The sequence below is a fragment of the Heterocephalus glaber genome, unplaced genomic scaffold (assembly GCF_053883595.1).
Source record: "Heterocephalus glaber isolate CG9 unplaced genomic scaffold, H.glaber_assembly_v1.0 deba00001561, whole genome shotgun sequence".
NCBI lineage: Eukaryota > Metazoa > Chordata > Mammalia > Rodentia > Bathyergidae > Heterocephalus > Heterocephalus glaber.
The window spans coordinates 9,140,123-9,163,904 of NW_028258349.1; the positions used below are offsets into that span (position 1 = coordinate 9,140,123).

General features: G+C 43.6%; 1 protein-coding gene and 1 long non-coding RNA gene across 6 annotated transcripts in view; one reads left to right on the forward strand and one right to left on the reverse strand.

The window, feature by feature from the left end:
- LOC147823988 (uncharacterized) overlaps positions 1–19,553 on the reverse strand; it is a 96,139-nt gene extending 76,586 nt beyond the window's left edge. For 2 of the 4 annotated variants that reach the window (XR_015443054.1, XR_015443055.1), the window contains exons 1-4: positions 19,437–19,553; positions 18,572–18,650; positions 4,667–9,153; positions 3,863–3,932 (exon numbers count right to left, since the gene is read on the reverse strand). This is a non-coding gene — a long non-coding RNA (uncharacterized LOC147823988). Of the gene's footprint in view, positions 1–1,967; positions 3,933–4,666; positions 9,154–18,571; positions 18,651–19,436 lie in introns of those variants that run through there. The other 2 variants (XR_015443053.1, XR_015443052.1) reach the window with 2 other exon arrangements.
- Positions 1,838–22,642, forward strand: LOC147823989 (uncharacterized). 2 transcript variants are annotated; one of them, XR_015443051.1, is made up of 6 exons: positions 1,838–1,975; positions 12,348–12,531; positions 15,253–15,379; positions 15,974–16,014; positions 16,780–17,037; positions 22,510–22,642. XR_015443051.1 is itself a non-coding variant. In XM_087191011.1 (5 exons), exons 2-5 carry the CDS (start codon positions 12,455–12,457, stop codon positions 16,853–16,855), a joined length of 321 nt encoding a protein of 106 aa, XP_087047137.1. In that variant the 5' UTR covers positions 1,838–1,975; positions 12,348–12,454; the 3' UTR covers positions 16,856–19,444. The 2 variants fall into 2 exon arrangements, 1 of the variants encoding a protein (XP_087047137.1); XM_087191011.1 differs by lacking the exon at positions 22,510–22,642 and having other exon boundaries at positions 16,780–19,444.
- The last annotated feature ends 1,140 nt before the right edge of the window (positions 22,643–23,782 follow it).

Consider the following 23,782-nt stretch of genomic DNA (forward strand, 5'->3'; position numbering starts at 1 on the left):
TTATTAAAATACTTACTGTTCTGCCTTTCGAAGTAGATGGACAAATGATTTAGGAGTGGAAATAGACTGGAAACAAAATTAATGCAAATAATGTGTTGATTTTTTTTTAGCTTGATTAGCCAAGCCAATGGAAAATTCTAGAAAACGTATACAATTATTTTAACTGTCACAGGCTGGCAATTGTAATTGACATGATTTGTACGAGATGCAGTGTAATAACTGAATATATTAAAAAAAAATCTCATGCCTTGATTACCAGGAGAACATTGCTAGTGCCACAATATTATTAACAACACAATTATCGTGGCATCCCTAGGATACGCTCTTAGCACTTCAATGCATTAGTGAACCTTTGCTAACGAAGAAAAAATTAAAGTACAGCAAATTTCAAAGCACCAGTTGTACCCAATATCATTAAAAATTTATAAAACTTCCCCTGAACATGACAAGTGTTTGGTTTAAATGAAGATCAGCCACAAGGAGAAAGCAGAAATCTTGTTACTCTTTGTCTCCTTCCTTACCCTCCCTCTCTCCCTCTCTCTTTCTCCCAGACCTCCCCCAACCAGCACCACCTCAATCCAGCTGAAATATGTAACCATTACAGAGTGACAGCTTGACACACAATGACCCGTCAGAACATTCATCTCGCAATGTTTTATTTTAGTGAGGAGCCAAACTGCAGAAAAAATAAGCAAGTTGTTTCAAGGCTTGGAAGGAGATCAAACATTTCTGGCATCCCCACTTACCAGACCTTTGATTTACAATGGACTTGTCAGAGCCCGATTAGACAGTGTGTGCTTAAAAACCTACAGAGGCTTCTCAACTGCCCCAGCCTACCACAATTTCCCCCATGGAGAGCATCCCTTTGTTCCCTGGAACCAACAACAAGGCAGCCTTAAGGATAGAACTTTGTATCCTGCAAGAGGACCAGGGAATGTGTAAAAGCCAGTCCGGCTGCAATTAAATCCCTTTTGCCAAGGGAAACAGAGAGGAAGAGAGAGAGAGAGAGAGAGAGAGAGAGAGAGAGAGAAAAGGGAGGAGCAGGGCTTCCTTCTGCCACTTTCTTTACCTCTTCCTTCCAAGTCAAAAGTTATAATCTTCCCCAGGAAAAACATACCCTGTGATTGCTACCACTGGTGAGCTTTCTCAACCTTATTCAGATTGAAACAGCTTTTTAAAAAAATGAATTGGACCAAAAGTGCAGGTGTTTAAAATATGTTCACGGTATTACGATTTTTGCTAGTAATTACAACTATGAAAATGGCTGGAAATATATTGTTTCAATTTGTATGGAGAACAGTTGCAGAGAGAGAGAGAGAGAGAGAGAGAGCGTGGCATGATCTGTGCCTGGCATTGGAATGTGTAATTCCTTAACCCTATATGGCGGCACAGGGCTCGCTGGAGCAAATTATGAATACATGTGTTTGGAGAGCTTGAGTAGTAAATTTGGGTTTTGTGCATCCGTAACAATGCAATCTGACATGTGTGATTTATGGAATATTAAGTTAATACAGTATTATGAAATTAGCTTAATGTACTAAAGCTGTAATTTTAAAGTGAAAAACAATGGGACCAGACGTAAACAATATCAACATTAGCATTTTGTGAAAGCTGAAACCAATTCACTCAAAATGTGTCTGGAGAGTCACAGATTTACCTAGCCAGGCAGGGCCCACGTCTCAGGAAAGTTTCAGACTTCAGGACAGTATCCTCTGCTCCAGAAGCCAAAGCTGATGTGCCAGCCAGGGAGCCCACACCAGTCCCACCCCTTGGGGAAGTTGCCAGGAATTATCCTAGGCTCTTCAGACTGGAGCCACTAGGTGACAGCTCTGCAGGACAAGCTCAAAGGGCCTCCTGGCCCTGCAGGCTTCCCACATCATATCCCTGGAGATGAACCCTGGGTTGGAATGGTCGGGTGGTCAGATGCAACCCTGGAAACTTGGAGTTCTGAGCCTGGAGTGAGTGGCACTCTGAGGTAAGCAAATCTTGTTGATTTACAAAAAGCAAATTGGCTGGATAGTCCTGGGGCTCCTTAGAGGGAAATCTTACCAACAGGAACCTGTGACATGAAAGAACCAGAAACCTTTGGTTTACAAAATAAGTCACCCCCCGCCCACCCATGCCACTGTGTTCTCCCGTGGGCGAGCCTGAGACACACAGGAGATGGCAAATAGTGGGCTCCTTTTAGGGCTGTCCATAAAATGACAACTGGTTGAGTGGATGGAGTTGGGCCAGATGAAAGTTCCCACTGTCTCCTAACCTCCTTGCTCCCCATTTACCCTCCTGCCTTTCCAAGGCTGAAGATCTACTGGGATCTAATGTCTGAAATGCCAAGTTCTGAGATGGAGGAGAGCAGGAAACATTGCAGCAATTGAATAGGCCAAAGAAAATATTGTCATAGCTTTCTTTGCTTTCAATTAAGATTGCTAGAAACACCATTAGGATAAATAAGCAGATATGTCCAGAACTCAAACATGATCCTTTGGTGCCATTTTGCTTCTCTGGCCCAAGCAGGCTGTCCCTTGATGAGCATCAAGGTAGTAACCTAGACAAAAATCTCCTGAGACCTTCAAGGAATAGCGTTAAAGCACTATACCTGGAACTGGGCATGGTGGTAATGCCTATAATCCCAGCACTCAGGGAGTTCAGGCAAGGGAATCACAAGTTCAAGCCAAGCCTAGGCAACTTAATAAATTATTAAGAGCCTGTCCCAAAATAAAAAAGGACTGGGGTGTGTAGCTCAGGGTGGGCACAGTACCACAAAAAAATGCCACTGTACCTGTGTTACTTTTGGTATAAATGGCTGAATCATCATATTCTACTCCAGGTCCCAAGTTTGGAATTAAATATGGACATCCTGGGCCAGAGAGGCACAAACACCCAGTTGGTTCCTGACCCAGTGATACTAAATTTATTTGATTCCAAGAGACCATCTGCAGATTCATGTGCAATAAAAGGCTGCTTCTTAAATTCCTAATTGATGTCTTTGGCAGAGTCCAGAAACCGAAAGTCCACACTGTTGTGAGCCCCACAGTGCAGAAAGCACAGCCTATATGCATGTTTATAAACACCAATAAGAGGCTGAGTGTGTATATCTTGGGTTTTTTATGGCATTTTTCTTAAGATTCCCTGTATATGGCTTAATATGTTAATCAGGATTGTTTCATTTAGTTAAGATGTCACAGTGTCCTCACATACCAGTGGTAAAAATAAAAGCATTCTACTTAAAATAAATGAGAAGTATATGTCAAAGTTAGAGGTGAAACCATTGGAGTCCACACTGGGGAAAATCAATTTGCAGATCTTGCAGTGAGGTCTGTGCTTCCTCCACCTCACAGAGGCACCTGGCTGTTTGCTGTTGGTTTGTTGGCTTTTGTTTCTGAGATTCCCTGCATTTATTAGAGGAGCTAGAGAACCAAGAGCTGAAAGCCAATACTAATGTTTTAATTTCATCAAGTATGTTTCAATTCCCATTTTGCATTTTGCATTAGGAACCCAAACTCAGTCAATACTTCACAGCACCTTTGCTTTCGGTCAGGCACAGGGGCTTCACCTAAGCTGACAAATGATTCCACTTTACAACGTAAGGACAAATGGAACTCAGAGTCAGGAACTTGCTCATTGCTGCAAAGAGCAAATATGTTGTCTACTCACAATATGTTCACATCAATAAGAGACTACCATGACTTTTACTCTTTCATGTGTGTTCCTTCTGAGAAAGCCACCCTTTTTCCCCTCCAAAATTAGTAATCTCCAGAAATAACCACCCTCCATGGGAGAGCACAGTGTCCTGCCCCAGTGTTGTGGCTAAGAAGATGAAGACAGGGACATCAGGTGGTCTCCCAGCTCTGAAAGCACTCACTCTGTTCCACAGGTTTAGTCATCTCTTCCCTCACCAATGAGGCACGACAACGTGGGCAGCTTTCTTGATTCTGAAAGATAAAGATGTCACAAATAAAAATAAAACAACTACATGTCTGCTCCACACTGACATTGTTATTTTTGGTCACCTCCTTAAACCAAGAAATGTCTATTATCCCAGCCTCTATTTTTTTCTGCATAATAAATCAAAATATTTTTGCTAGGAAAAAAAGGGTGGGATAGCAACAAACCCTGACATGAAGGGTCATAATTAAAAGTTTTCCTAATTTCAAAGTCATGTGATTTTTTTCAAAAGTATACAAATAAACACATTGAAAGCTACACATGATCCACAAATGTGGAGGTGGATGGATGATTGTATAAAGCAGATGGAACTCTTGAGTTCTTTTTCTTCTAGCAAAACTTTCTAAATAAAATCAGAATATATGCCCTGATCTCCAAAGAGCAGTTATTAGTAAACTTTTCCTCACTTTCCTAATTTGGTTACACAATTCAGAAAAGCCCCTGCTCATTCTTTGGGGGTTGACAATTCAACCCCTGAATGTCTCTAGAAGTATATTCTTGCTTAAAGTCTGTCCCTCAATTGCAGTAACAGTGATGTACTAGTTTACCTATTCTAATAATCTTTGACAAGATCTTTGGCTCAAAGTGGAGGAGCAAGGAAAGAAAAATACCCTAACATAGGCAGAGTGTCCTCGAACGTGAACTTCCAAGCCTTTCTTACCCAGCAGCTAAGAGGTCCTCATTCTCCCCCCACTTAGCAAATTATGTATAAACAAATTACCTTCCTGGGCTGGTTCCCTCTGAATTACTCCTTAGCCTCCGAGTGGTTTTCCATCAGGACGAACCTTTTCCTTTCCCTTATGCACCAGCAAACATACTGATACAATTTAAAGGTCATGTTCTTTTCAAACTGACAGAGCCCTCCAAAGTTTTGACGAGAGGCCCTCCAAGCCTCACACCCTACAGGCGGAAAGGAATTAAGTAAAGCATCACTTGGTGGAAGCTCAATCATGTGAACTGATTAGAAAACGAGTCTGTGGAGAAGGGGCCTTTGCAAGGTGATGGGCAGCTCATCCTGAAAGGAGATGTCACACTGCAAGGAAGAGAGCCCCTGCCTCTGGGGGTGGGGGACCCTGCATGCAAGGGTCAATGAAGATATAATTACCTTCCCACAAGAAGCCTCTTTATTTCCAAATCCCCAATGAATGCCACTTAATTAGCCTCACCTTGTGATTCACAGATAGTCCAAGTTTACCCCTAAACCCAAAACTGAATTAACAGCATCATTTCTTAGGCTCAGAAGGACATTTCCTTGGTACTAAAGAATTGCCAAGAGTATGGATTCTGCATAAATATGCATTGTGTGTAGACATTGATATATTTATTTACAGGTGCATTTGTGTTATCAGGGGACAGGTAGTTCATGATTTTTTTCCTGCCTCTGAAATAAAAAGGGAGCAATTGAGATGATACCATGGCGTGGATGACATGGCAGATGCAGTCTTCTGGGAATCCAATCGTGAAACTGGGTATTCCGCTGCTAATATTACTATTATTATTTGATGGTTTTGTGTTGATTACTTTGTCCTTGAACTTAAAACTGCTGAAGTTCTCCTGAGATGTGACACTGCTTGATGGTCCCAGAGGCTCCTGATGTTCTATCTTAAATTGGTGCACATGTGATGATGTCATCGGTCCCAAAGAAGGAGACCATGGAGAGGACCCCAGACAAGGATGTGCTAGGTGGCTTGCACCCCTCACTCAGCTCAGCACTCTGTCCAAGGCCATTCCTCTCAGGCTCTCCTTCCTGCCTGGCCCCTCCTGATTCACCTGAGTGTCCCCTCTTCAAGAGACACTCTGTAACTTTAAGCTTTATCTTTTAGAACAAAACTGTTCTAACTCCAAACATGTGCCAAGAACTGGAATAATTTGGTTGGGGATGGGGGCTTCTTTGGTTGTGACTTCACACACAACTTCTAAGTGATCCCGGAGTTTGTAGAGCTTGTTAAATTTTTACAGGAATAACTTTCCTTTGAAGCTTTCCCTTGCTCAGTTTAATTGACTGATGTGCCAAAGTCCATGACCTTTGTTGCCCCTGACCTGGGAAACTGGGGTTGTAATTCTGGAATTCAGTCATCAAATGGGTTCTTCCTGTCATTGCTCTTCAGTTGACCTGGTGTCACTCTGTACTACATCACGTGTCTTTCCAAAATGAAGTACCCGCTTCTCTCCATCTACACTAGCCTCAACCATTTCCTCCAGCTGCCCTAACTCCTCTTCCAAACTTGTCCTGAGGACCCCAGAGAAAGAATCATGGTGGTTCATGGCAGTCCATCTTCCCAATCTTCTTCCCACTCCTGCCCCCATGGTGGTCTTCCCCAAGGTCTGTATGTACTGTGGGCACATGTTCAACCTGTGGATAAGAGACAGGACATCCCAAAGCAGACAGTCATTGCCCTCAAAATCCAGACTATGCCTCCCATGGCCATGCAATCAACAAGCCAAGAGTGTTCAGAAACCATGAGAAAAGAGCACCGGTGTTCTTATGAAGATTACACTTCATGGCTTTTTTTTTAATTAATTTTATTGGTACATTTTAGGTGTACAATAGAATGACATTCATCATTGGAAATTTGCACCTTTACATAATCTCTCTTGGTTGTTATTTTTTCCCCATTCCCCTGCCCTCCCTTCAACCCCTTCATCCTTCCCTATTTACTGTCAGGACGCTTTTTTATAAGACCTTTGCATATTCTTATTATGCGGGGGTGGAAGGGAGGAGGTGAAGTAGATGAGAACTCAATAATCAATCAGCATTTACTAAACACCTTTTATTGCCAAGCCTTCCAGCTATTGGCTGGAGATGCAAAAAATAGGATTCTGTCCTGCATTTTAGGAGGCTCTCAGTGGCTTCAAGAGATGGTCCCTGAAAGAAGCAATTAATTGTGTGGTCATCTTGGATGGACTACAGGTTAATGGAAACTGATAAGGACATGTGCGAAGTTTTTCAAAGGTGACAAAGATTTGGGTTCCCATATTTTAATTTGGTCTCTTTCCTAAATGATTGCCACACTGGTTACTCATTCAGTAAAACATTGTGAAATATGGTGAGACTAACACATCCAATACTCAGATCCTCTCTCTTCCATATAAGATGAGGAGCTTTCTTTTAAAGCAGGATGGAAGGTGGATCCCAAGTGGGCTCTTCCCAAACTTGCTAAATCAGTCTCCCTCCAGTTCTGGAGGAGGGATCTGCACAGCTGCTCACCAGTGCCACAGAGGGAATGAATCCAAGACCTTGAAATAGCTGAGGCTCTTTCCTTATTTAAAACTTTGTTCCTGGAAGAAGTTTAGGGATGTTTTAGAAATGTCTTAAATTTGTCCTTCAGAGTAGCATCTCCTCCTTCCCTGGGGAGTCACTGTTTCTGTTCTCTATGAAGATGACAGGACAGAGCTGTGATCTATAGATAAAGAGGGGTTGGGCCGGTGAGGACCCCTCACTCCCACAACCAAGCAAATGCTTTCAACCGAGCATGAGGGACAGGGTTCAGCTTGCCCCAAAGGGGCGAGACAACCCAAGCCAGGGGGAGGGAGGGTTATGTTTTAAATCTTTTAGGACACTTCTACTTATTATCAACAACTGTCTTTTAAAATACTTTTCATGGAACTTTCATTTATCTGTTTTCATGAGGCGCAAACCCACTGTGCTACAGCAAGCTCAAACCAAGCAAGCATTTGAGAGAAACACTCCTCGGGTCTATGGAGAAATAATGAAATGAAGTCCCTATCATTTCATAGCAGCCCATTTATGACAAACCTGACCAATACCAGCAGCCCCATGCCTGAATGTCTGATGTGCGCGAGGTCCATTTCAACCAAGAGGAAAGGACCGAGTCTCCTAGACCTGGCTTTAGAAGTGGCTTCCTTATTGTTTTCCCCCTCCAGTACTGGGGATATAACATACGGCCTTGGCACTGAACTACACCCCCAAACCCCTCTTTTATTTTTTTACTTTGAGCAGGGCCTATCTAAGTTACTGCTAAGTTGCCCAGTCTGGGCTCAAACTTGCCATCTAAGGGGGGCCACCCTGGAGATGTGTCTGTACTTTGGAAGACTCTGGATCCTATACCTGGCCAGTTTCCCATGACTAAGCAAAGTGCTATGGGCTGTTGATTCCTCCTACATGCAGATGCTGTGCTGCTCAGACGCCATCCCAAGGCTGCAAGCAGGCTCCCCAACTATCCACGTCTGGAGGTCAGCAGGAGCAGGCCATCAGAAACACATAGTTCTGGCGCTTCGGGTTAAACCCTGCCTATTTCTTCAAAGATACAGCATCATTAAGCTGGATGATATTTTCCTCTCCTGTGCAAAAGCAATAAAAGCCACCAGCCTGGGCTGTGTATCCTGCCTGTGCTGCTAACAAGACACATTCCTTTTTGTTCACGGCAAGTAGTGTAAGTTTCTGTCTTATGTCACAATTCCTGACAAGTGCTCCAGCACTAAAACAGTATCTTGGCACCAAGAAAATGACCATCCTTTTAAAAAGATGAAACTCCCAAGGACACCAAAAGGGTAAGATTTCATGGGAGATATGCAGCACAAAAGCCAGCCCCTCCTCTTAACCCAGAAGCCATCCCATCCAATCATGTCAGAACTGTTCTAACAACCAACTTCAAGACAGAAACCGAAAAACTTTCTTGACTCAAATCACTTGCCTGGGGTTGATGTTTAATATTTCTACACATCTCATGAACAGAGGGCATGGGTAACTTATGGGGAAAGCCTGATTCTGATTCACATTCTTTTTTTCCACTTTTTATAATTATTTTAATTCCCTGTGCTTCTTGTGGATCCTTAAGAAGACTGAATTCTCAGACCATATTATCCCTTCTCTCAGTTTGTAGTGCAGAAGCCTTAATCAAAGAGTTGTTTAAAAGTTTAAGGAAATAGAAATGCTAATGACCCTAATTTGGTCATGGCATGTTAGATAGATAGATAGATAGATAGATAGATAGATAGATAGATAGATCACTGTACTCCACAAATATGTATGATTAAAAATAATGATTGTAGTAGTCAGCTCTCTGTTGCTGGCAACAAATACCTGACATCCACCACTTAAAGGAGAGAAGGTTAATTTGGCTCATGGTTTCAGAGGGTTTGGTCCATAGTCAGCTGGTTCCCAGGCAGGAATATCATGGCAGAATTGTATGGTGGAAGAAAGCTGCTCATTTTGTGGTGGTTGGGAGGCAGAGCAGGGGAACAGCACTAGAGAGAAAGAGAAGAGAGTCGGGGATCAGATATAGACTCTACTAAGGTCATGCCTCAGTGACCCAACTGGACACATCTAGAAGTCTGGGTGCTCCCAAGCCTATCAATTTGGCAATCCATCTTAACTATCACAATAATAATTAATTAATAATACAATAATTTTTTACAAAGTGTACGCCCCTGAAGAGAGTCCTGTGATGAAAAAAAATATAACAGGCTTGAATTTCATAAACATCATTAACTTCCTTCTTAAATATATAATGCAATTTAGTTTAATAAAATATAGCATCTATGGACACAAGTATGTTTCAGGAACACAATAAGAAAAGGCCATAGCAACTGAAAATCATGGCTTATTTATGTGTTTAGATCCTTGCATTTCAGAGCATGCTGGTGACCTTGCAGTCTAAAAGCTATGACTGTTTATCATCGTCATCCCAAGAATACAAGAGGAGACAAAAACTGAACCTACTAAACAGAATGCAAGCAAAATCCTAACCCCAATGCTTGACCCAGGAAGCCCTGGAATTTGGAAGAATGAAGGAAAGGGTCAGGGGGTTTACTCAAGCCCTCTGGCTTCACCATCATGTCCCTCAGTCTCCCTCATGAAGTCTGAGCCTTGCAGTGTGAATGTTACTTGGAAATCAAGGTCTATGTACAACAACACTGGCATTCTGAGATGAAGTTCAGACCTCATGTACTGAGTCTCAGTGATGTTGGGTATTGACAGGATATAGTATCTCTAATATTTCTGCTTTTAAAAAAAATACCAGAACCATAAAAAGTTAAGATCCAAATGTGTTCTGCTTTGGCTGAGCAATATTCAAGTCAGAAAAAGTTCCGGAAGTACAGGTAGCATTGTGGAGAGGCCAGGCTGTGTCCCCTAACCACAGGAGCCCAGATGTCCACCCAGCCCATCCTCCCCATTCCACTGGGACAACTCCCTATGGACACAAGGCCCACTCAATCAGGCAAAGGCCCCTCCTTCATCCCCAGCCTCTCCCACCCAGAGACAGTTGGAAGCCGGGCTCGTTGGGTGGGGCCTTCAGCCTACATGTGGATGTCCCAGATTCCCAGGAAATACGTCCCTGTCTCCCTGCTCACATTCCAAGGCCCCTGCCAGTTCATGCTTACCCATCTGGACTCTAGCTGGTGACATGAAATCCAGGCTGGGGTGCAACAGAGACTGCCATCCTGGGAAGGAAATACTCAAGCAGCCTCCCACGTTCCAGCCCAGAGCATACTCTAAAGGACATTTTTTTTGCAGTCCTGGGGATTGAACCCAGGGCCTTTCTACTGAGCTACCTCCACAGACTCTCTATTTTTCACTTTTAGACCAGGTCTCACTAAGTTGCTAAGTTGTCCAGGCTGGGCTGGAATGTGCAATCTTTCTGCCTCAGCCTCCAAGGGTTCTGAGATTACAGGCATGCACCACCATGCCTGGCTTCCAAGGGTTTTATAGAATGACAACAAAGTTCCCATAAATAAAGGAAGCAAGTCAGGGATTTTAGATATCTCCTGCCATGGATCCTAACCCTCAAGAGGGAGTAGAACCTCTCTGGATGATTTTTCCCAGGAATGCTAGGAAAGGGAGGGAGAAAGGCACTTTTGGGAACAGAACATTCCCCAGGGCTCCAGACATCTGGATGGGTGCATGTATGTCTTTGTCTTTCAACTAGGCAGTTCAATCTCAGGTTATTTTATTTGACAAATAAAACTAAACTGCATATTTATGGACTAATGATGTGAGATATTGCTCTTTTATTCGTATCCACTGCTATTTAAAGACCAACTGTAAATATTACTGGGACTTTTTGCAAGTTGATATGACATAGGTAGGTGGCCCAGAATATGGTATTGTGACTCTGTTAATGATATTGTCTTCAAGGTCAAGGTCATGACTTTACCTTTTCTTCAGCTACTCATCCAGAAAATCTCCTCTCAATGTCCACAGAATGGAATCATGCATCTTTACAGCAATTACTCCTGCCAGGCTTCATTCTGAGCTTGGGTTCGAGAGCTGGCAGGAGCATGCTGGACCGTGGTCTTGACATTCAGCATCGTGAGGGACTATTTGGTCACAAGGACAGAAAGAAGCTGCAGGGTAACCACCCTGTCATGGAACTGAGACAGCTCCCCATTCCCCTGGCCATTCCCATGGGCCAATGAGCACCCGTCACACTGAAGAACATGTATTAGATGTTGGTTGAAGATGAGTTTGGGGAATACAGTTGCAACCATAATGTGTTCTGTCATGTGGCCAGTTCTGCCACAAAAATAGGAGAGGAGGAAGTCAGGTCACCTTTTCTTTCAAGGGAGAAAAGAGCTTTAGTAGGACAAGCTAAAAGGAGGGTCCCTATTGGTCCAAGCACCCTGCCCAAAGGACACTGATCCAGTGGGTGGCAGTGGGCAAGGGAACAAATCTGAGCCTCAAATCCACCAGAAGTAGAGCAGGTACCAGAAGGATGCAGTGTTCTCAAACACCAATTGCTGCCAAGTGTGGGGCCTTAGCAGTGTCTCAGCAGGCCTGGATGGACAGAGCAGCCTGTGTGCTCAGGCAGTTCTAGTGGGATAATGATATATGTTAAATCCATGTGTTGTGTTTCCAAGGGCTCAGGCTGTCCACAGCAAGATGGAGGTGGGGGACCTATAGGGGAAATACCAGATAGACCTCATTTCTGAAGGGTCACCTGGTGGATGGGACAGTCCCTCTGGGGTATCTTCCAGCTCAGGGATGACCCAGACCAGCATCACTCAAATAGAACCTCTCCCCTACAGAAGCCACATCACAGGTCAAGGACCAAGGCATGAGTCAGTGGGGAGAGAGGACTCCATACAGCATGAATGTACAAGAAGCTGTGTTCACCAGCAACTCCTGCTCTGGATAAACCCATTCTGTTGGCCATGGGGATAAAGACACACATAACCATTGGCTTGTCTAACAAGGGTTCTGATCCTGAATGGCTTCTGGGTGGCCTTCAGCAATGGTGTGTTCCAAGCAGGGATGTTGCTTCTGCCTCCAGCCTTCTCTCTTTACTCACCAGTCTGACTCAATCCTTACCCAGAAGCTCACCCAAAGCCAAAAATGGCTGGCACCAATGCCTAAGCTCTCCCATGGAGTTCCTAACCCAGGATTCTTCCAAAGGGCTGGAAAGGCTGTAGATGCCTGACTCTTGTCCCTGTCTCCCAAGGGTGTTCTGTTGGCCTTATTCCTGAACAAGGCACCTGCTGGCTTAGAGGAAGACACCTGAACAAGTTTGTGCATCAGGGACTTCAGATCTGCAAAGAAGAATACAAGATGGCCCCAGGGCTCAGAGCCAGCATTGCAAAGCTGTGGAGGTGCTGCCAGCAGAGTGCTCTGTCCGATGGAGACCGGTATGAGACAGTAATGGATCCTGGTAGGGAGGATGAGAAGATTTCAGGGAGCAAGGAGCAGGTCAGAAGAGCAAAGTGTCAGTAGGCAAAGAAAGGGAAGGCAGCTGGCCAAGCCAAAGGTAGAACAACAGGAAACTCCCTCTGTGGGTTCTCTGTATGACTGTGCTAAGAAAAATACCAACTAGTAGTTCCAGGTTCAAAGACCTGCACACCCCTCTCTGCAGGCCTCTTTATTCTTCTCCATCCATGTGCTCCTGTGTTCTCTGAGCCCCCATCCTGCTGGCTCCTCCCACCCCAGAGTCTTTGCAGATCCCAGGCTTTCCCTTGGTCTGCTCTTTGGGATTTCAGGTTTTAACCTCAAGACCTACATATGGTTGACCATGATATCCCCTGGGGGATTTTGTGCATAGCACCTACTACTCTCTGAAATTATGTGATTGTGTACATGTTCATCAGCTGCTCCTCTGAAGCATATTGTCTCCATAAAAACAGTTGCCTTGGGAGTAACTGTGCCTTGCTTCTCTTTACATGTACCTGGCACTCAAGAAAATGCCTGGTCTTTTTGCTGAAGACCAGAGAAGATAGGGGAAAAAAAACAAAAACAGTTGTTTTGTTTGCTTTGTTCAGTATTTGCTGAGGCTGGGACAACACGTGCTCCCAAGAATCCTCAGCAGCTGACTTCCTGGTGGGTGAGTGACAGAAGGAATGGCAATGCCCTAAAAGCTCAGAGAGGAAAAACAAATGGAAAGATGCAATTGGCCTCTTCTTTGATGGGCACCAATGATTGGAATCTGTGGCTCTGTCTCCTTTCACCTCTCTAAGAGTTTGTGAAGCAGCCAAAGACATGTAGCTCAGGTCACTGGAAACCAACCAGGGCAAAGCTGATGAACTCGCTGCAGAAATCGCTGGTCATTTTCCACTTTGGGGTGGAAAACTACAGTGGAGGTCTCCATGGAGACCTGCACAGAAGGCTCAATGAGGGCCTGGGGCTGGGTAGCTGATGGAGGGGAGGAGAGGAAATTTGCACTCACTCCAAGACAAGTGCTGCAGAAAGCTGTGGCTCCACATCACTGATAGAGTCATCCATCCAGGGCTCCAGGTGCAAGATCCATTTGGAAAATGGGCTTTTGAATGAGGTTCTGCAGTGGCTCCCTTCCCCCAAGAGAAGCTTCAACACACCCCAGGCAGGGCCCAGGTGTGTCCCCTACAATGTGTGGGAACAGCTAGTCCTGAGCATGGCCCAGTCCAGACTCAGCTCTTGGGAACCACACACTCTGGTGAGCACCAAGAGTCAGATGCCCAGTGCACATAAAAGCTTCCAGAAAGACTCCAATATTCAGGCTCTACAGAGAAGGAAGGGGTCAGAATGCAGAGAAGGACATAATGAGAGAAACCACAGCTCCATATTGATGGAAGGTTAATGGAGGGGTTGCCTTGTGCCTCAGGAATGGGGGTTTCTGGGTCACCTGTGGATAAACTCACAGAAACACCTGTTAGATAAACAGGCTGCAGAAACACCTCCTGGCTACTCTGCAAACATGTTAAACACAAGCCTTTGAGCTTAGATTCAGCTGCTACTAGCTTTTTGAAAGGTTAGGTAAAAAATATAACCTCTCAGCGACCTACTCTTCTTCTTATGTGCTTGAACTACTAGGAGAATGGACCAGTATCACCAATTCTTGACCCTCAGTTCATGCTCAGAAACAAATCTTCTCCCAGCATCCCTCTGTACCTCCTTTCAATGCTCTGTCCAACAGAAACCCAGTGAACACTTGGGTCTGATGGGTGAGCCCAGCTGAATCATCCCTAACTGCCCACATGTCCTGCCCTAGCTGAAAGTTGAAGACCCTGCTCACCCATTCTATCCACCTCTATCTTCTGACCTTTATTCTCTCTGTCTCTACCTCATGATCGGGCTCCCCTCTGCATCACTACCCAGGTGGAATTCTTTGCCCATTTCCTCCTCATTCCAGAAGAGTAGATGTGGGAACCCTGAAAAGTTTGCATGATGAGAAGCTGAGATTTGGGGCCACAGAACATCAGAGCTTTAGGCTACAGAACAGCACAGAAAAATCCCACTCACCAAGTTTCTTGAAAAGAATTCCTGCAAGGGGCACTCATCAGGAAGTGGAACTTAGAAAGGACTTTCCAGAATTACAATTTTCAAAGTCTCATTGGCCAAAGGGAGCAAATAGAGTGGGAAGAGAAGTCCCCTTCCACAGAAACCTTAGTATTTGCAAGAGAGAGACAGGCAGGCAAGCCTCCAGCATCCTCCTGGCCAGGGAGAGGCCAGGGATTGGGGAAGTTTGGTGTTTCCCTGAGGAAGCAAAAGATGAAGGATTTGTGTTTTGTTTGAATTGATAATGATGTCAGTTTCAGTTATGGGCTCATTACAACAAACCTGGGACATATTAACAGCTCTTTAATTGAATTTGGAAATAAGAAGGAGGGTTTTGAATGATCTTGTAAATAGTGGATGCAAGGAACCTGCAGCAACTGTCTTTCATATTAAACATAAAGGGACAGAACACAGTTTTCCCAGTGCTGTCCCCCTCTGACCCTTCACCAGGTCCCCAAATGCCACCACTGCAAGGCAATTTTAATCATCCCTGAGCTCATGGGTGATAAAGAAAAAGTTTAGACCAGGAGAAAGTCCCAGAGAGTGAAAACTGGGCCTATGACGTACACACCTTTTCGGTTTTTATGCCAAATCTTCAACAGAAGAGGTACTGCTGACTGTCCAGCTCTGAGCAGAGACCCCACTGGGGAGCCCTCAGGGTCCGTGGCAGCCCCAACCAGGAGATGTCCAGCGGCAGCCTGCTTGGCTCTCAGCTCTCCTCACTGGAAGGTGAGCTCCCAAGATCCAGGAACCTGCCCCTTCCTCTTAGAATCCTCATGCCTGGCCCAGGCTCTGACACAGGAAATCTGGGAGCTCTTTGTAACATGAACAACTGAACGAATGACCTACTGCCGATGGGTCTCTCCTTTTGCCTTTTTTGTCTTCCTCGCCTTCTTCCCCCCTCCACCACATACCCTCCCATTAACCCCTATGCTGCCCCTTCCAGAAAATCCTCCTTAATTACCAAGATGTCTCTTCTATTTACCTAATGCCTATGTAACCATGCAGACACACATATTCACTCTGCATGCACACAAACATATAGGTATGTAGATCTCAATGGACGCATATATTATGTATCCGGAGGGAAGGGAGAGAGTTTCCAGATTTAGCAAATAAAAAGGGAGGATATCCTGTTAAATTTGAATTTCAGATAAACAACAAATTTTCTTTAAAAATGTTTATAGATTATTTGTTATTTATCTGAAGCTCAAATACAAATTTATCAAGCATTATATATTTTATCTGGCAGTCCTAGGTGGAAGGTGGTTTTAATTCTTTTGCAGAATCTAATCACAGAAATCATACACTTTTCTTTCTTAGGATCCTGTGGCTATCCCTCCAAGTCAACAGATACAGAACAAGTAGGTCCTTTTTAGGGGATGTATAATATTCCATGGTGTGGGTATTCCTTCATAGCTCAGTCATGGCTTCTGTAGGTGAATAACTGTCACTATAATAAGTCCCATTTCATAGAGTCCCACCTTCAACAAAAGGAATAGAAGGCAATTTAATGGACTCTGTCGCACTTCCTTGAGTTAGTTGTCATGGCAAAATTAGACCAGAATCCACACCAGGAGAACACATAGTTCAGAATAGCCAGCCCCATGAGGCCTTTGGCTACATCAGGTACCTGGATAAGGAGGGGGAATAACAAAAAAATTATCCCTGTGAAATATTTCTTTCTAGCAGGACTAGAACAATGGAGAGACTGAAATGCCTTAGACTTGAAGCTTTGAAATATGGTCAAATGTAGAAATTCAGACCAATTCATTTTCCAAAACCCACACTGGCATAATTATTCTGCACAATCCACCCCCTTCTTTCATCAGTCATATCTTTGACTTTACCCTTGTTGCTGAAAACGCAAAAGTAAAAAAATACATAGCAGCACCGTTGACATTACAGCAACAGCACAAGGCTCATTTTACCAACCATTTAACTCCCTCTGAGGACCCCTTCCGAGACACCAGCACGTTGATGGGAGCTGTACAAAGGTCAGTGATTTGGAGGCTCTCTCCGACAATTTGCCAGGATTTTGGCATTTGTAAGCATCCATAGGACAGCTCTCTAGCAAGCTGACCTTGACAGCGAATGGGATAAATAAACCTTCAATTTACCCCCTCCAGCTCTCTGCGAGCCAGCCCGGTCCCCACGGAGACTTCACCTGTCCATATCGTTCAACTGCCTGCAACTTCCAACTGACGAACATCCACAGCTCTGCAGCCCAGTGACAAACACCATCTAACAGATAAGGCTTCTGAAAAGTCAAAGCCAATACTGCTTCCATTGAAAATTTAATGCTGGCTCCATCTTTGCCCATCATTCTTCTGACTGTTGCACATATCCCAAGAGGCCCTTGAAGCTAAAGCACTGCTCTATAACAGGTAATGACGTGGCATTTAATGATACTGTCCAAAGTGATCCTGGGCTTTGGGAAGTAATGTGCTCTCATGTACCAGATAAGCACCGCCAAACGTACTGAGCTGCTGTATCTTTCACGGCCCTGTCACCAGATACAATGTGACACATCCCCAGCCATCCTACCTGCTACTCCTCCGACCCAGCAATCAGACAAAACGCGCATTTTCAGAGCAGAGCTCCTAAGCGTTAAGGGAATTCAAGCAAAGGTAGAATGGTAACATATCTGTAATTAAGTATTCACAGCCTCTTTAATACTTCAGTGCTCTTGGATTCGCTACTAAAATCTGTGAATTATACCTCATTGAAAAATGTCCTTAATCGACTCTGACATGTTTTATTGGAGGCAGAAAAAATGTTTCAGTATGATAGATAAGGTTAAAAATGTTACCACTCTGATCATTTACTCTAGTGCCTGGCAAAAAAAAATCCTCCAAAGCCAAAAACCATTTACATCATTCATAGGATGCAATAGAGAAAAAAAAAGCCTTATCTGACAGCCCATTTTCGCTGATGGGACAAAGTGCACATTTTCAATTTTCTGACAAAGTTATGTTGTTTATGTAGATAAGAGGAAAAACAACTGTAACATTTCCACAACATGCCATAAGGCCTGGAAATGTGACTTCAACTGTGAAGTATCCCCAAGCCATGAGGAGCATTCCACAACTTAGCAGACATCACCTTTAATGCTTCAGACCAAATCTCCTGCACTGGCATCTCCCTCCTCTGCAGCGGGTTTTCAAAGAGCCCCAGAGCTCCTCTAGGGTGTGTCACGTGACAACTCTGCAAGTACAAAAACTCTTTCTCTCCTTGGCTTCAGCCCAAAGAGTTTGCAAAGGGAAACATAGAAGCCATGAAATAGAGACCCCTTTAAAGGCTTGCTTTTTCTTCTGTACTTTGGCTGATATTGCTGACCCCAGAGTTGGGAATCCAAACTCCTAATGGTCCACATTAAACCTGGGTACAACCTATAACATAAGACAGTCTACAAATCCTGTTACCTCTTCACCTTCTTCCAGACTCCACTTACTTGTCCTCCTAGGCAGACCCACAACTACCCTTTACAATGATAAAAAGCCCCAGCACAGCAGAGCGTCTGGGAGGCTGTGTTCCAACCTGTATGGTCGGTGACAAATCTTTGGTCTAATACTAGGGGGATGCATGATCTTGGGCAAGAGACTTAATCTCCCTGTGCCTCAGTGTGCTGATCTGTAAAAGAATGACAATGGTTGAAGTGACAGTCTGCCACAGTCACATTCCTAATGCCCTTGTAACAGAGGTCGGCATGTGGTTGGCGTGGAAGGAATGTTCTTTCTGACTTGTGTGCGTGACTGCAGACTGAATCCTGCAGAGTGGCTGCTCCAAAATATGTCACCAACATTCCATCGGTATTTTCTAAAAGTAAGTCTCTCTTAGGCCAGTTACAGACAGGATTGTTTTCCAAATAGACTCCTGCCCTTTGGGATTGAAGTTCGTTATTAACCTGTAGGCACTCACCTTCGTAGTCCAGATCTGGGGAAAAGAATCTCAGCAGATTTCCTGAGCCAGACTACTAGGTCAGACAAAGCCAGGATCTCTGAGGAAAAGGTTACAGATCAAACAGTATAATTAAACAACAAATGGTACACAGATCAAGAGGGAAATGACACAAAAACTAAAATTTTGCTTCTTTCCAAATGTGTTGTCCTGAGTGTCCCATAAATATCTTGCTTCTCTAAAGGCCAAAATCAATTGGGTGGGTAGGACTTGCAGATGTGTTTGGCCTGACATATACAAAGTACATGTTTTCAAAATGTTCAATTAGTTGTCACTACAGAGCCTTTATTTACCACAATGTCCAACCTCAGAAGACAGCAGCCCATGAACTGGATTAAATGGCATCCCCCAGAGTTATGGGGTGCAGCTATCATAAACTACAGATTGAGCATCTTTTATCCAAATGCTTTGAGACCAAAAGTGTTTTGGGTTTTTTTTTTAATTTGGGAATATTTTGCATATTATAAATAATGAGATGTCTTGGGGATGGAAGTCTAAGCACCAAGTTTATTTGTGTTCCATACATACATTATACACATAGCCTGAAGGTAGTTTTATACAATTTTTAAAAATAATTTCATGTGTGAAGCAAAGCCTCATGTTGTGAAACTTTCCATTTGTGACATCATGTTTGCTCGCAAAAATATTTGGATTTGGGGGTATCAGATTTCAGAATTTTGGGTTACAGATAACTCAATCTACAGTTAGATACATTTAAAACTTAGGAAATTCCACAGGAAAATACATTGTCTTTGAGGGAAAAATTCAGGACTTTTCTAAACCTATTTTCTGATTCTATCAAATGTAACAACTGCATTCTACCTACCTGGTTACTGCTCAGTGAGACTCAAGGTTTGGGGAAATATAAGAAATCATCACAGACTAGAGATACTTGACAATCATGATGACTAAATTTCATATGGCATCTTAAACTGGATCCTGGGGCAGAAAAAGAGCATTAGTGGGAAAAACAGGTGATGTCCAAATATATCAATTTGGTAGTTTACTTCACAAATGTACTCTGATAATGGAAGTTGCTAATATCGAGGAAAATAGGTAAAGTATACATGGGAACATTTAATATTATTTTTGCAACTTTTCTATTAATCTAAAATTATTCTAAAATAAAACATTTATTTAAAACAAAACAAAGAATAGTGTGTGTTTCTTATACATGCCACACTTTAACCATTAGTTTCTGTGCCTAGAGCCTGGAGCCTTGTGAATCTGGGACTGTCCTGCTTTCCTGCTGCAAGACAAGTGTCTACAGCACCCCAAGTGATACCATATCTCTATTTCCTGGTGGGGGGATCTCTGATCATTATTATCAAGCCCAACTCCTTCCCTTGGTTTGGGGGTCTATGTGATGCAGAAAAGAAAAGCACAGACAGGGAGCATCCTGTTTCCTGAAGCTTATTTCTCACACCACTGCTGACCAAAAGGAACTCAAGCATCACATTTGCTCAGTGGCAGCATTATCGACCCTGTGACAGCTCTCACATTGACCCACAGCTGCTTGCTAGGCTCTCCTCCAGTGTTGCTCTCTCTCCTGGCCATTGTGCTGCACTGCCCTACCCAACCGAGCACACCTTTCTCATCTGCCCCTGACCAGAGCAGAGCTCCCAGCTTTTGGCATAAAATGGAAGAGGGAGTTTGTAATCCCAGCACTCTGGGAGGCTGAGGCAGGAGGAGGGCAAGTTGGAGCTCAGCTTGAGCACCTTAGCAACTTAGTGAGAACTTGTCTCAGATAATTTTTAAAGGGCTGAAGATGTATGTAGCTCAGTAAGAAGACCCTGGATTCAATGTGGATTCTAGTTTTCTAGAAGACTGGTGATTCTCAAATTCTCACCTGGAAATCTTGTTCAAAACCTCACCACTGAAAGTTTTTCAGTCAGTAGGTTTGGAGGTGAAGTCCAAGAACATGTTCTCAGTTTCTGAGTGATGCTAAGTTACTGTTCTGGGATCACACTTAAAGAATGGATGCTACAGGCAATGAAAGCTGTATTAGTCAGGGCTCTCCAGAGACACACAATCAATAGAAGAGATGATGACAGGTGAGTAGATAGATAGATACAGCCACAGATGATTGATAGATGGTGGAGTTGTAGACTAATGACTGATGATGATGATGATGATGATGATGATGATGATGATGATGATGATGATGAAGATAGATAGATAGATAGATAGATAGATAGATAGATAGATAGACAGACAGATTTAGTAGGGGAATTGGTTCATATAATGGTGGAGGCTTAGAAGTCCCATGATAGGTTGTCTACAATCTGGACACCCAAGGATGCAGGTAGCTTGGCTCAGTCCAAGACCAAAAATCTCAGAACAAAGAAGCCATTGATGTAACTCCTGGTCCAAGGCTGAAGGCTGGAAAACTTGGGAGTTCTAATGTCCAAGGGCAGAAAGAGAAGAGTGTTCTGGCTCCAGGAGAGAAAGCTAATTCACCTTCCCTCTGTGTTTGTGTTGCATCTGGGCCCCCAGCCAACTGGACAGTGCCTCCCACGTTGCAGGTAGATCTTCCCAACTTAGACCACCAGCAACTCACAAATCAATCACACAGCTATCTAGGTGTCACTTCATCTCGTCAGTTTGACACCAAAGATGAGCCATCAAAAGAGACTTACCTGACATATTGGCAGATTGTTCTTATTGGTCCCAAAGAGCCCCTCAATAAGACAAAAACTACAAACAAAGACTGAGGGGGGATCTCAGGGTGTGGAGTGGTTTGGCTGCTTCCAATGGGGCAACCATACTGTGCCAGTGGTTAAGAAGCACAGGTTAAGAATCATTTCCACCACATTTGGGTTCCTATTGTCACTGCTCACTAACTGTGTCAGAGACATTGTGTCACTATAAGTTACTTAACCTCTCTGGGGCTTGATTCCATACTATAGAATGCAAATAATAAATCTTTCTTTCAGGATACAGTGAACCTACATGTTGGCAAACCCTAAACGTGATCTGAACTCCAGATCATTCCTGTGAACTACACAGTCTTACTTCACCCCTTACCAAAGAGAGGGGTGTATAACACTTACATCTCTAAAGTTTTAATTCCTACTGATGGCCTCCCCACATCTTCCACCACGATCTTAGTTTCTGTTGCTTGGGAGAAATGTGCTGAGGTCATTCCAGCAGTCAGGCTGAGCCCTGTGGCCTCAATGACCAATGCTTTTGCCACCTCTTCTAAGAACACTTCATGTCCCATCTCTACTTACACTCAGTGCCTTTGAAGATTTTCCTGCAAAGCTGGAGATGGCTACAGACTGAGGGCCCATTCATGCTCCTACAAGAAAGTTAGCCAATTTTGTGCATTAAAAGTGTCCGTGTTTTAAATGCAATCATCTCAATATATCTCAGAGTTTTAGAAAACATTTTGAGATTCCCAATTTTAAATTATTACTTAAACTCATGTGAAGCCAGTGACCCTAATCCAGTTGATGGACACCTCTAGTCAGAACCCAAATACTTAGATTTGGAGCCCAGCACTGCCCTTATCTTTTGACAGTTGTATTAATCAGCTTTCTCATCAGAGACACAATACTGTACTTGAACTTAAAGGAGGAGAAGTTTAATTTGGCTTATGGTTTCAAGAGATCCAGTTTATGGTCACCTGGTTCCAAGGGAGGAACGTTATGGCAGAAGGGCATGGTGGAGCAAAGCTGCTTAGTTTACGGCACCTGGGAAGCAGAGCAGGAGACAGTATCAAAGAAAGGGCCAAGGACCAAACAGTAGCCAAGATCACACCTCCATGACCCACATGGACACACTCAGAAGTGTGCTTTACTAACATCCTGGGTGGTTCCCAAGCCAATGTACTTGATAGCATCAAGCTTAACCCTCACAAAAGTGAACACCTATCATACCTCATTGTTTTCCACAAGGTTGTTCTGAAGTTCAAATGAGTCGAAACACATACATTGCTGTTCCCAGACCTGGCAGAAAACAAATGCTCCTAAGTGTTAACAAGGCACCCAGAACAGGAGATGGACCTGAGAAACAATGCCAGAAACAAAGAGCCTTGGAGAACAGGTGGCTGGATGCACAGGTAACTGAGAGCCTCAGGGGCCTCTGAGCAGAAGTGACCTTGTAAGGCTGCATTTCAGGGGAAAGGGGTCCCTGGCTGGTGGTATTAGGTCACAGTGGTCCCACTGAGGTCCAGCTCAGACCACTGTGCAGACATGAGACCCATGATGGGGAGCTGATAAGGTAGAGGCCCACTCCCAGCCCTGGCCCCCAGGAATTAGCCCATACTTAGCCCCACAGCACCCCCCTTGCATGTCTTCTCTGTATTTCCACCCCACAAACTGTCTTTTATTCAGAAATACTGTAATAAAATGAGTGTATTTTCTTTTATTTTTGGTATTAAATTCTGTTATTGGTACATTGTAGATATACAACACAATTACATTTCTCATTGGGAATTGTACCTTTATATAATGCATCTTGGTTCTTATTTTTTCCCCATTCCTAGCCCTCCGTTCACCCCCTCCACCCTTCCCTATTTACAAAGACTTTATTTCCATTTTTTCCATTTCTCAGCATTTTTCCTTTCCCTTCTTTCCTTTCCCCCGCCCCTCCCACTACCCCTACCCTTTTGGACCTTTTCTTCCTATTTTGCATTATCAATTATTCATTCTAATCATTGGTACATTTTAGGTATACAATATAATGACATTCATCATTGGAAATTTGCACCTTTACATAGTCTCTCTTGGGTCTTATTTTTCACCCTTGCCCAGCCCTCCCTTCAACCCCTCCTTTCCTCCCTATTTACAAAGATTTTGTTCCTATTTTTCCATTTTCTCATATTAATCCCATTCCCTTCTATCCTTTCCCCTAGACCTCCCACTTCCTTCCCCTTTGCCCCTTTTCTTCCTACTTTACATTACCTATTATACATTTAGTCCTTATTTACACTTTCAGTTTCTCACACCAGAGAAACGATTCGGTATTTACACATCTGTGTCCTATTTATTTCACTTAAGAGTATTGCCTCAATGTGCATCCACTTAGCTATAAACGTCTCTAATTTCTCATTTTTTATGGCTGAGTAGTACTCTATTTTATTAAAAAAACCACATTTTCTTTATCCAGTCTCCAGTTGATGGGCATTTGGGCTGTTTCCAAGTTTTAGCTATTACAAACTGTGCTGCT